This window comes from Micropterus dolomieu, linkage group LG04, assembly GCF_021292245.1.
Source record: "Micropterus dolomieu isolate WLL.071019.BEF.003 ecotype Adirondacks linkage group LG04, ASM2129224v1, whole genome shotgun sequence".
NCBI classification, from domain to species: Eukaryota; Metazoa; Chordata; class Actinopteri; order Centrarchiformes; family Centrarchidae; genus Micropterus; species Micropterus dolomieu.
Window position 1 is genome coordinate 8,436,138 of NC_060153.1, and position 14,134 is coordinate 8,450,271.

Genomic DNA, 14,134 nt, shown 5'->3' on the forward strand with positions numbered 1-14,134 from the left:
AGAAACCAGTTTGAGATTATTTGAGCTTTGTGACATGGTGCATTATCCTGCTGGAAGTAGCCATCAGAGGATGGGTACTCTGTGGTCATAAAGGGATGGACATGGTCAACAACAATACTCAGGTAGGCGCGTTTGGACGGTGCTCAATTGGTACTAAGGGGCCCAAAGTGTGCCAAGATAATATCCCCCACACCATTATACCACCACTACCAGCCTGAACTGTTGATACAAGGAATCTTCTGTTGTCCAGTTTTTATGAGCCTGTGCGAATTTTAGTTTCCTGTTGTAACAGGAGTGGCACCCGGTGTGGTCTTCTGCTGCTGTAGCCCATCTGCTTCAAGGTTTGACATATTGTGTGTTCAGATGGTATTCTGCAGACCTTGGTTGAAACGAGTGGTTATTTGAGTAACTGTTGCCTTTCAGTCATCTTGAACCAGGCGGCTCATTCTCCTCTGACCTCTGACATCAACAAGGCATGATCGTCCACACAACTTTGGCTCACTGGATATTTTCTCTTTTTTGGACCATTCTCTATAAACCCTAGAGATGGTGGTGCATGAAAATCCCAGTAGATCAGCAGTTTCTGAAATACTCAAACCAGCCCGTCTTGCACAAACAACCTTGCCACGTTCAGAGTCACTTAAATCCCCTTTCTTCGCCTTTCTGATGCCATGTGATTGGCTGATCAGCGTTTTGTGTTAACAAGCAATTGGACAGGTGTACCTAATAAAGTGGCCGGTGAGTGAATACTGCTGGGTATCTTATGAATTTCACCAAGGGAGCAATAAAGTATTCTTTATCCATAATAAGATTTTATAATTGTGATTATATTAATTTCTAGGCTCTTATTCATCTGAATCTGCAAAGTAACTAGTAACTAAAGGTATCAAATAAATGTGGTGAATTAAAAACTACAGTGGTCGCCTTTGAATTGAGAAGCAGAAGTAGCAGTTATTGTACTTAGTTACTTCCACAACTGCAGATATGTAGCCATCAAGTGCATATTTAAGACGTGCTTCGAGTCTTTCAAACGTCCAGTTTTCAAACTTGTCCGCCAGAGTTAATTAGCTAGATAGCTACAGTAGAGCTCATACAGTAAAGTCCTCCAGTTGTCATTTCTGCTAGACAAATCGACAGTCACTGCTTGTAAATGAGAAGACCTATTGTTTTCAGTTGGTATGAAATTACACAGCCCTGTCTAGAAACCTTCCTAAGAAATTACAATTAGGCAACATATCAGTTACCCTTCTAGGAAATTATCAGGAAACTACAGGACCTGTTAAATAACACAGTAGTTCTATTTTAAGCAAATGGTAGTGCTTAAAATATTCTGTGTCTGAGGCGTAACCGTATGTGGAGCTGTCTCTTTCCCACTTTCTGTCAAGTGATCATTATGTGAACCTCTATCCAGCATGTCTTAATACCGGGGCCTCTTACTTTAAGCCAATAAAGGAAACTGATTTGGTTTCCAGCTTGTCAAACATAGCCGACGTTTGTTGTGTTGTGCACCTGGATGCCAGACGTTTGTGTGTACGTGTGTTTGTCTGAAACATTCTTTACAACTGTAATCATCATAGTTGCCTTCTGTGTGAAAACCGAGAGAGGTACACATAAATGATTTTAATATATAACAGATTTGAACTTACATGTGATTCTTGAGCTTTAAAGCAAGTAAAAATGCATTTTTTTCCAGAGCATTTTCTTTGATGTGAATTCAGAGATTATTGGCTGTACAAACCGCCTTTTGCTGCCAACGTTGATGCAAGCAGGTAAGTAAGGATGTGATATCACTGAATGGGAACGGTTTCAAACCAGCTGTGTTGATGCAGATATTTTGATCAGACTTGAAAAAACAAGTTGCACTGCACAGGCATGCTAATACGTGAGTCATGTCAAATTTAAGCTACCTGGAGGTGAGATTACCATCATGGGATGTACTTTAGTCATCCATATGATGAAATGTGGCTCTTTTAATCAACAGCAACATAGTTTTAAAATGACTTTTGATTAACTTATCAAAGACTTCACTGTCCCCCTCGTCACTACTGTCTGCTGATTGCCATCACCATATCTCCTTGAACGGATCACAACTCAGTCAGTCACCACGTCTGACCTCTGACAAACTTTGAAAACCGCTACTCAGATTTAGGCTGGCAAATATGAAACCCAGTGATTGTATCAGTGGAACTAGTGACACCTTAACCTGTTGAGACACATGAGTAGATTACCTGGAAGATGATCGTTCATGTTGCATCTCCATTTTGTGTTACAAATACAGTTTGTATTATAACTTTATTTTGACCTTAGATTTTTCCTATATCATGCATGCTCTCCTTGCACTGTTTTCAACCCCCCCCCCCACAGTTTTGGAATCACTGGCCTAATACAACAAAATATAAACAGTTTAGCATAATATCGGACAGTGGTAGAATGTAATTAAAGTACAAATTCGAGGTACTTGTACTTTACTTGAGTGTTTCCATTTTATGCAGTTTTATTCTCCTACTACACAACATCTCGGAGGCAAATACTGTTCTTATTACTTCATTTCATTTGTTTGACAGCTGTAGTCAACACTGATCAGCTGTGATGCTCAGAGGCTGGGAGCAGGTTTGACATCACAATTTACAATAGAGGGAAAATGTATTTCTTTTCCCATTTTAAAAACTAAATTTTTGAGTTTTAACATTTAGTCATAAAAGCAATGCTGTTTCCATTAGAATAATCGTTATGTAAATTATCTTTATTTTATGCTGGCATGTTGGAGTGTCTAAAAACTACTTACCCCCCCTCAGTCACTTAAATTATCTCAATTAACTGTTAATTTATTTATATAAATGATACATTCACATTTATAAATGTTTTAAATGTTTTAAATCTTTTCAGTGCATGGCCTGTTTGATGACTCGTAGAATCACTCCCTTTCGTGGGTCCACCAGGTGTGGCAAAACCAGAATGTAACAACATGCAAATCAAAGACAAAATGGAAAAACCTCGCTTTTCTCATGTACAGTGCTGCTCAGTGCTCTGACATATTTGTACCATAACAAGTGATGCAAAAGGGTTTTGTTTCTACAGTAGGAAGGTGTTGGCCTGAGCGGTCATTCAGACATTTATTTGCTTCCCGAATGACTCGTGTAAATAAATCTGTTTTCAATGGAGGTTTCTGTGTACACTGGACTTCAATAGCTCCAGATGACTTGAGCAATTATTGACTCCACCTGTTGAGTTAAGTATATACTTGAATGGGACAGTGCTATTTGCTGGTGAACACATGACCATTTAAAAGTATAGTGAAAACACTCAGCCCACGTACATAAAGCCTAAACCTCACTACAGCAGTTTAGGCCCCAAACTGAGGCATAGGGTTGTACTTGGCTCTGAAAACAGGTGTTTTACAGTCACAGCTCAGTCAGACGGCTAATCGGGAATTACAAAGTGAGGAAGGGAAGGTCATTGTGTCTCTGTAGTGTCAAAGGCTCTGCCCTATTTTCTCACAGCAGCTAGCTATTAGTCTGCGACCGTGAGCTCTATGATTAGAGAGCGAGCCTTGTGGTTTGAGCTCTTTGGAAAGAGTCTCAAGCTTTTAGGCCCTGTCCTTATTGATAATTGCCACACACTCGAAACGCCAAGGTTTAATCCACAGCCAAGGGCTGAAGGAAAGGAAATGCAATGTGTAACAACAAGTGGAGCCTTGGCTACCGGCAAGGTGTATATAAATAATATGTCTGCTTTGATAAGAGGAGTCGATACATGGTGACACTGGCCAATCACTCCACTGTCTGTCAGGTTGATATCTCTGACACATCTTTGGCACAGTGATACGGGCTATTTAAGGTAAAGATAAGAATGTTCTTACATTTTCTTTTAATATTAGGGTTTGGTGTGTATCAGATATTCTCGCTGATATCTAAAATAATCCCGAAAGATGGTTCCATCAAACTCCTGCCCTTTTGATAAGCCAACCACATCTCCCACATCTGTTCCTGTGCCTCCCGTTTCTTATCTCAGAGACAGTTTGTGACTGTTGGACTTTGTGTATTCGGGGGCGATGTGTTTGTGCCCGGCTTCATCAGTAGGGTGTGTGTGTTTGTGTGTGTGTGTGTGTGTGTGTGTGTGTGTGTGTGTGGTAACTAAGAACAATTTTGAGCTAACTTGTACTCAGCGACATAACAGAGGGAAAGATTATGATTTTTACTTATTTACCTGACGTCTATGCAAATAAAGATTTTTTTGAAGTACCCAACAGTGTATACAGTAGTTAAAATTAGCTCCAATCCAACCAGCTACAACTTTGAACTGTTGCTGATTCATCTGTTGTAATAATTCAGTGTTCTTGCTGCATAATGATATTCTGTACTAAATACTCTGAACTGATCAGACCACATCCTCACAGTCCTGCTGAAGCAGATTCTTAAAAAAAAAAAAGGTTTTTTTCTAACTTTCAAAGTTGATAATTTAGTAACAAATATTTAGTTTTAAAGAGAGTGCCTAAGATGTGAAATTTAAGCTTCCAGATGCGTTTAGTACAATAATGTAATAAATAACAAATATGTATTATAGTATATTTATACTATTGTTACCTTTTTACTTAGATTAATTAATGCATTAATGAAACCTTTATTCAGACATCTGAATACTTACCGGCATGCACGTTTCTGCAATAACAATAATTGATCAGGCCCTCCACAGTTTGAATGTGTGAAGGCCAGTTGTCAGTGGCCAGCTTTTTTCACCCTGTCCTATTATCGACCCATTAGCCTCCCCTAGCCTCTAGTGATAATGTGCCATTATATAATGCCTCAGTTTGACTTGGAGTGATCACCACTGCTGTCCAGCTAAAGCCATGTGAATGGCTGAATGGGTTTCGGGCTTTCGTCCAAACAATCCAGCCGATCTAATTTTGAGTGCAGGTTGCACCTCTTTGCTTTAACTTGAAGGTTCTTAGTCTGCGGAGATCGAACTTCACAGAGGACAGATGGGTTGAGAGGGACTGCCAGAGATTAAAACATTACATGGAAATGTAAGTTTAGTTTTTATGTGGGGTTCAGAACACCTGGCCTTCACTCTCACATTGCAGCTTATGAATGAAAGAAAAATTCCCAACTTTCGCCTCTTTCACGTCTTCATTAAAAGTTTTTGTCTTCATTAGGAGACAGTGTAGAGATGACAGGAGGGACAGGGAAGGGGACAAACTGGGAATTATAGAACTTGAAAGAAGTGTGCATTAATCAGTCGGGGAGGATCTAACAAAGGTTTTATTGAGATACATTATGAGAACTCTTGGACAGTCTTTTTTTGGAGCTTAACTCATACTTAAAGCTTGACCTATAATAAGGACTAAAAGTCAGGATATCTCAGCCTCCTCTTACATTTTGACCATTCTTAGCAGAGCTTAAATGATCAGCTGATCATAAGAAGCAGCAATTAATTTGATAACCGTTTTCGTAATGTTGTAACCAGAAATGCCAAACATTTAGCTGTCTCCATCTCCTCATATGTGAGGATGTGCTGTTCTAATTTGTCACATGATTGTAAATGTATTGAAGTGTCTTTGGGTTTTAGAAAGGTAGTCGGACAAATCAAGCAATGCGAAGACGTCCCTTCTGACTCTGGGAAGTTGTTCAATACTTTCATTGACTTAACGATTAATCGAGAAAATCATTGGTAGTGAAAGTAGTAGTTGCAGTACTAACTGATTTTTATTTCCTTAAACGTTGTTCAAAAGCTTTTCTTTTGCCTTTTTTATAGAAAAAAAACTTAATTGCTTTGGAAATACTTTCTACAAATAGACATTTATAGCTTAGGAGAGAAATACAGAAGAGATGAATGTTATGTCTGTTTATTAGCTACATCTGATAAGTAGGGTATTTATTATGGTGCAACAAAGGTGACTAAGAGCATCTGCCTCTTTCTTTCCCTCCTCCCATGTTCTCCCAAAAGATCGAGCCAGAAATCCTGATTGAGCAAACACTGTGGAGAATTGACGAGAGGGAGTGGCGCTCAGAGAAAAGGGAGGGAGTGTGATTACCTGTGTGTGTGTGTGTGTGTGTCTCTCTCTCTCTCCCCCCCCTCCTTGTAGTCACCTCCCTCTCAGGGAGTGTACGCACTCCTGTCCTCTCCCCGCTTGTTCACACACGCACTGAGCTCCATGCTGTACAGACAACACCACCGTCTCCTCTGACTGTCTGTCTGTGTGGACCGTCAAAGAAAACTCTTGGTTGGGACTCTGCTCTGGACAGGACAGTAAGACCTTGGACAGGCTGTGTGTGTGTCTGTGTGTGTTTAGAATAAGTGTCAAAGCAGTGTTGATCCATGTGCTTGAGATAAAGCAAGACAGGTGATCATTTTATTTGGGGGGGGGGTGTTGGCTTGCCACTCAGACACAGAGACGTAAGTTTTTCTCACTCAAAGACCCAATGCTGCTTCTTGTGCTTGTGACGACTCACTCGACAGGGTGAGTGCTACTGAACTTCCAGTTTGACTTTCTCACACAATTGCACACTCTTTCTTTCTCTTCCGTCTCTCTGTCGATTTCTTCTATGTCCTGCTCCCTCGCATCTGTCTCTGCAATTTGACATTCTGTTATTGATCTTCTTTACTCTTTAGACCACGTGTGTGTGTGTGTGTGTGTGTGTGTGTGTGTGTGTCTGTGTGTGTGTTTGTATGCTCTCACTTTTCCCCCCTGAGGATTCAAAGTCAGTGTGCATGCAGCAGGCTTGAACAAGATGAAGCAAAAATCTTTCTTTCTCAGCTCTTTGCCTGAATCTGAGCACTTTTTTTGAAACTATTTTTTAAAAACTTTTCCTGTGCAGACTTCTCTGACAGCCGACTTTTAGTCCTTTTTAACTCAATTATCCTATTGCTCAAACTTGGACAAAGTAGCCAGGCATTCGCTGCCATAAGCGTGGAAGTATTTTCAATTTTTTGCTGACACCAAAACAAAATGTCAATATGAAACTGAAGCTGTTCCACAACAGTGAAAATGACATCATCATCCACCGTCCCAGTCAAGTCATCTCTAACCACAGATGCCTATTTATGGCATCCACCCTTCAAAACCCTACCATTCGCTGAAATATGTGCCTTGTGGTTTGAATTGCAGTCTGTTTGAGGTCGTTTCATTAAGCCTGGTATCCTGTTCCTCACGTCATGGTTTCGTCCCGGCTGTGAAAGTGAAGGTTCGAGCTTGAACCTCAATACTTTTTGAGCACTGACCAAACTGTAACCATACTGAAGCATCTTGTATCAAAAAGTTCAAATTTAATGCTTGGCCTGATTATTATTACGCTTGTTTGCTTACACTGCACTGATACACTGAGCAGGTTAAATGGGGGGAAAAAAACAGTTAATCCTATTTATATTCCCATCAGTAAGGTGTTGGGAAAAAGGTATGGTTTGGTAATTGTGCAAAAGCTCTGGATTACATTGTTACCAATATAAAAAATGCGTCAATGCACCTAGCCAATGTGTTTGACTGTGTTAATATCGGTTTACAGGAAGGGTATCGGTGTATAAGTGAATCCATGGTTTGTATCTTACTGTCTTTCAAATGACATAATGGATGTTCTTTAGAAGCTAATGGACAAAGGAATTGTGGACAATCATCAATAGAGAGATAATATGAAGCTCCCGGGGTAAACCCATGATTTAATGTGATGCCGGCTCCCCGTGAAGCTTCAATAGATTGCTGAGTATTGTTTGATTTCATCTTTGCACCTGCAAACCTTTACACAGAACAAACACACTTAAAGGGTCATTCTGTGGTAATTTCCAAAGTGTTGGTGGCTTATATTTCTATTGGTAATAATACTAAGTCACCAAGTTCATTGCTGAGATCTGGGAATACAGCAATGTTACTAAGTCAAGCTGTGGAAGAAACACATGTTGGCGGATAGTTATACAGGTTTTAATCAATATATTTGAAAATATAATGCAAATAGTAGAACTATTACCCAAACTGTCAACATTCATCACAGTTTACAGATCCACTTTGAGGTTTAGCTTTGACTTGATGTACTTGCTGTAGTTGTGCAGGCATTTTTTAGGTGCTCTCACTTTTGCTTTCACCTCCAAATAAAGTTGTTTAGATAATTTGTCTAAACTGTTGGCTTATTAACAGCCTGTCTGGTTGTCTGACTTCTCACATTTCTTGCCCTCATTGCACTTTGTAGTAGTAAAGTCACTATGTTCCCAGATCTTAGCAATTACTGTAGTAATAATTATTACTTTGGAGTACAATGTTATGCTACTAGAAATGATGGCCAAAACTCCAAATATGAAGACCCAAGTTGCAATGAATGGGAATAATCCTTTAATTACAGCTTCATATCCTATTCTACCAGACTAAGAAGATTTATTAGACTTTATTTAGACTTATTTTGTCCTTGAGATAGGCTGAAAGGGGGGAAAAAAACAAATACTTTTCATTTCTCAGCTATCCTATTGACTGTGCCTTTCAGATTCACAGATGTTGCCATGGGACAGAGAAAATCAGTGCGAACCTGACTAGGAACTTGTTGGTTCTCCAAAACAACTAACAACAAATATTTTAAAAACACCCACAGCAAATGTTTTTTCTCCTCCATCATCAATTGGTTCAGTTATATTCTCCACAACCTGCACACCAGACTCCTGTAAAGGTTAATCATTAACGCACTTTTTTTCTGTTCAAGAATTTTTACACCAGTAAAACAGCCTCCTAAAATGAAGGACTATTGTGAGCTAATCTGAGTGTAAAAACGTGAATTCAGTGGTTCCAAAAGTGCTTTAAAACATAACTGGCATAGGTATTACACTAAAGCGATGTATGTGCACATGTTGGACTTTGCAACAAATGCACTGGCTTGGTTTTGAAGTTGGAAGTTTCTTTCCAGCGCCACAGCAAATGTGCATCTGTGTCACAGACTGACACACAGCCACGTTATACATTCATACTCATTCACATGTGTGCTCTATAGCAGTGAAGCAAGTATTGGATTACCAGTGTGGCTGTTATCCTATTACAAGACAAAGGTTGTAAGCTGTCATCTGTGTATGATAGCAGACAGTCCAAACCAAGGGAAGTGTGTGTCACTCGCTCAGACACGCACAATGAATGTGTTACAGTTAACACATTGCCATGGTATGTGTTCACACCTGTACATTCCTCGTCTTGAATTTCACTTGGAGCGTTTACAAAACATCACTTCCATCGCATTTTTCAGAAGGCGAGGCTGGAGCATGCTTGGTTTGATAAGTTGTGGGTTTTGGGGGGGGTGGAGGGCGGTTGTCATTATTAGGACAATAGACGACCAAAAGTCCTTTTGTTGGTGGTATTGATTGGTAGATTGGCAAAAGTGTTAGGATGAGCAGAATTCAAATTGTCTTTCTGCTCATAGCTTTAGGCCCACTGCTGCTTAAGTAACCGATATTGTGACACCGGTAAGTAAACTTTGAACTCCCCCTCCTCCAGCACGGAGCCTTGGCAAGCCAAAGAGAGGAGTTGCTGTTAGTGTACACGTTTGAGTTATGAGGTGCTTAAAAGAAAGCATGTAGGTGAGGAATAGGTGAATATGTATGCTTTGCACATCTATATACAAGAACAGACCCACACAAGAATTCTGGCTGAGCAAACCAGATGTACAATATATCTTTTTAAAAAGTCATATCTGTGTTTTCAGTTTAGTTTTATGACCGTTTTTACAGCCCCCTTATTGCGGTTGCTGCTGTGACTCACTGGTCACAGACTAAAATAAATTTCCCTCTGACAAAAAAGGACTGCATCTCCTTTTTTTATTTATTTATTTTTAAATGTTGCCAGACATAAAGCCTGTCAAAGAAACCTTTTGAATAAAACCATTTTTCCTACTGTCAGTGAATGTGCCTGACTCTCTTTTGATCAGCAAGAAGCTGGTGTAAAAATAGCCAGAATAGTGTTTTCATCATCAGTTCTGTGAGGCAGCCCGCCCACCAAGCAGCCTGCTGTGTACCTGCTGCAAGACGCAGCTGAAAGGGAGCTGCCACTGGCCTGATTACAACCTGCTTAAGATGTGACAAGATGTCTTAGCTTTCTTCCCTGGAAGCCTCTCCCTCTGGTCTTGTAAGCCTCAACAACACATGAATGCTGATAATATCAATCCAGATATCCAGTTTGTAAGTGCACAGAGCTTACTGAGCATTGCATACAGTCCGTCAGAAAAAAATGTGCCCCAACTGGTTCATGCATTCAAATATTGTGTCAAATGTAAAGGAGATAACAGTGATCACCCTTATTTGCTGTTTGGCATGTTCAAGTTCCTAAGAGGAAGTTGCCTTTTAAATAGTGGTTTTGTTATTGCAGGGCTGGTGGCATTTCTTTTGAAGACACTAAGGGGTATTTATGATCAAGAATGATCAGTGCAGTGCCAGTACATTGTGTACAGGATGTACTTATGTAGTGTGTGGATTTAAACAAGGTAGTGTTGTCTCAATTTGAACATGCCTGTTGTGCACTTCATGATGATGATGATTGATGATTTGTCGTCTTCTTCTCAATGGCCAATTGCAACTGTTCACGGTACTAAATCATTGCAGATTGCTACATTAACATACTAATGACTTGATTTCTGTGCAGATTCTCACTCATCCGGGTTATGGTTATCCAAGAAAGGTTAAAATCAAGGGCAACTGGACTGGTTGAAGATATCAGCCATACACAGGGATAACTTACATTTGTATAGTGCTGTGTTCAACGGAGCAACCTCTGCAGCTAGCACTACATAGCCAATATGGTGACCATTGATGATGAGAAGTGTCCAGCGTTCTCAACATTGTCAACATTCAACACTCAACATTTTTAACATTATGAGTGTACCATCCGGGTACTGTGTGAATGCACTTATTGGGCATATTGAGACACAGCTCACAGTTTGTGTTTTTCAAGGTAAGGATGTTAGCATGTAGACATTAGCATTTAGCTTAAAGCCTAAGTTCTGCTTCAGAGCTGCTAGCATGTCTGTAGACTCTGTTCAAGCAAAAATACCAAACATTTGCTTGTTCCAGATTCTAAAATGTGAAGATTTTCTGCTTTTCTTGGTCTATTATGATAGTAAATTAAATATATTTGAGTTTTGGACTGCTGGTCCAGACAACACAAGCAATTTGATGACGTCGTATTTGGCGATGTCAAATTGTAGTGGACAATTGTCATTATTTTCTGACAAAAAAATTATTGAAAGTGCAACGAAAGTGCTGCCTCATGGAAAGTTTTTGTTGCACTGCTCCTGTTTGTTTGTGTCTTATGTTTGCAGTAATTTTGCACATAACTTTTACGCTTATTTATTGTATACGTTTGATTATTTTTAGCAAATTGCACTATCAGGGAATGACAAGACTATGTTTCATTGTACAGAAGTCACACAAGTACACAAAACGACAAATGAAGCTGAATTTGATAATTGGCTGTTGCAGCCCTATTTTTGAGTGATGTTCATCATTTGTTTAGTTTTTTTTTTTTTTTATTGAGGCAATGCAAAATGTGTTTTTTGCCCTAGCAACAAACGCTGACAAGTTAAATGTGAATACTGCATGTTCAGCTGCCAAGATGGTCATATGGATGTGACTGATAATGTCTTAGAGGCTATCAGAAACTCTTAAACACCTGAGGAGAAGTTTAATGAAGCTGCTGGTCAGGTAGGGAAACATTCCAGTGTGACATCATGAGGCTCTCCGTGATGCCCTCAGGGTAGAAGGTGAGAGGTGGCAGAGTAAACCGAGACATGTAGAGTCAAGAGCCCCATTTGTGCATTTTTGTTACTCTGAGATTCTCCTTCCTTGTTTATTTTCTTTAACCAGATTTTCTCCATCTGTCACTTTCATTCCCTGCTCAGCTTCTTTCCAGCCAACAGCGCTGCAGCCACACCTGCATCGTGCTAACCAAGTGCTGTTATTTTTACTTACTCTGATGTCATTCTGTTTGTATCCTGGCTGTATTTCTTTGGAAGGCCAGCGGGCATAAATCAGGAGAATTATGTCATTGTTTTTAAGGACAGGAATTGTTTTCAGTTGGCGTGCGATTTCCAAGAAAACAGTATGTTGCTTTGCCCTATTTTCGTCACCTTTACCTGTTTTCTCTCACTCTGTATCTGCGGTACGTTGTTTGGGTAAATGTTTTGCATTAACATCTTGTCCATCAACCTCCTCCACCCCTAATTCATAAGTAATGACCATGCAGCAGGCAGGCAGGGAGCCAGACAGAGTAGCAGAGCAGACATGCTGGCTAGCCAGGCCTCGTCCCAATGGACCAGAGCCACTTATCTCTCACAATAATGACATATGCATCGACTAGCTTAAGGAAAGTGGCTAAAAAGAGACTCCGGATTTGAGAAGTCTTACGTGTTTTCCTCCCTACATTTATTTATAATTGACTGAGCGATTTTATTTGGAGTGTCTCAGAAACAACCCATTTCATGCAATTACGTTTTCTGGCCGTGGAATATCAAGGATAACACTAAGTCGTAGTATACTGACATTATTTAACAAGCTGTTTGTAACACAAACATAATGGCAAGCATGACTGAATATTGTCATTTACAACACATAAACAAATGATAAGGATTACAAATAAACAGTTCTCCATAACCAACCTCAGAAATCCTATTCTTAAACCATAAACAAGGTTTTCACACTTAACTGATGTCAGTATTTTGATTGCAACCTAAAGCATATTCCACTTCCCTGCATCAACGGTCAAATGGTCCATCTTAGACCCTGCTACAATTCATACATTCACAACGAAGTGTGGTGTAATTTTGGGGAGGAGAACCAACTCCCTGTCATGCAAAAAGAATCCCACCTACTATTGTGCTTGTGAGAAAAGCCCGTAACTGTAAGAGATGATTCTCCTTGACTGACCTCCCTTTCCTTTCCTCCCTCCCTCCCTCCCTCCCTCCTCTCTCAGATGACATGGCGTCCTCAGTACCGCAGCTCCAAGTTCCGCCACGTGTTTGGTAAGGCCGCCACCAAGGAGAGCTGCTATGATGGCGTGCCAATCACACGCAGCGTCCAGGACAACAACTTCTGTGCTGTCAACCCACGTTTCCTGGCAGTCATCACTGAGTGTGCCGGGGGAGGGGCCTTCCTGGTCCTGTCTGTCCATCATGTGAGTGTTTCCGTCTCATGGCAGGTTTTACAGACTGATGTTAGCGTTTTTAAAGGCATGTGCATGATTCGGCTCAAAATGCTGATAATTGGATATTTTATGATATGATCCATTGAAATTTACTCTGAAAGGAGACAATATCTCTTGCTACAAGGTGAAAAAGGGGAGAATTGCCTGTCAACTTTTTTTCAGCGATTCAGTTACACACACGGAAGTTTCTCCGGTTGGAAAACAAGTGAGCCAAACATATACACTCAATGGCCATTTGATTGGGTACACCTGTTCAATGTAAAACACCCGAGGCATACAACAGCTCTGCCATGAATTCTACTTTTACAGAGCTTATACATTTTCAGTTTTTGTTGACACGTGCGTAATTCACTACTGATTAGTTAAGGCAAAGCAAAACAAAATAATACATAGACTACCATGAACATAATGTTCTAATGTCCTAATGTAACTAAATAATAAAGTGAAACGAAATGACAATTCAGTCAGATTGCCGTGCTGGGAGAAAAATGCAGCTGTCACTGTTCAGATAACACTGTAGAAAGAAACTTACATACTGAACGGTATCTCTTAGCAAAGATACCAGCACACAAAATTCACCTGAACAGTGCATTTTTAATTTGTTGATACATCAGACCAAGACCTTAATGAAGACAATTTGCATCATTTGTTTTCTAGAGGGAAATAGTTGGAGATTTGGAACTTTGCCCAGTCCATTTTTGAGGCGAACCTGTCTCGAAGCAAGATGGCTTATTGTCCTTGCAGTAATTAATCTTTTTGCTGAGACAGATCAGTGTAAAAAGATGGTTAATACTGTAGCAAATGAGCATACTGCTTAAGGTTTCTTTCAGCTTGCTACTTAGCCGGCAAGCAACAGGAGAAATTGGAAAATCAACATGAAAGTAGCTTTGGTCTCCGCCCCCCCGCATAAATACTACAAATGTTCTGATTTGTTAAAAATGATTTTGTGTAATCCCCCCCCCCCCCCCCCCCCCCCCCCCCCCT

At 40.1% G+C, this 14,134-nt stretch overlaps 1 protein-coding gene across 3 annotated transcripts in view; it reads left to right on the plus strand.

Annotated features, from left to right (window-relative positions):
* coro2aa (coronin 2Aa) overlaps nucleotides 1-14,134 on the plus strand; it is a 44,740-nt gene that overhangs the window by 16,458 nt on the left and 14,148 nt on the right. Inside the window, exons 1-2 of one of the 3 annotated variants that reach the window (XM_046046782.1) lie at nucleotides 6,115-6,246; nucleotides 12,920-13,120. In XM_046046782.1, coding sequence (XP_045902738.1) covers nucleotides 12,920-13,120 — 201 coding nt within the window. In that variant the 5' untranslated portion in view covers nucleotides 6,115-6,246. Of the gene's footprint in view, nucleotides 1-6,114; nucleotides 6,247-6,332; nucleotides 6,458-12,919; nucleotides 13,121-14,134 lie in introns of those variants that run through there. The other 2 variants (XM_046046783.1, XM_046046781.1) reach the window with 2 other exon arrangements.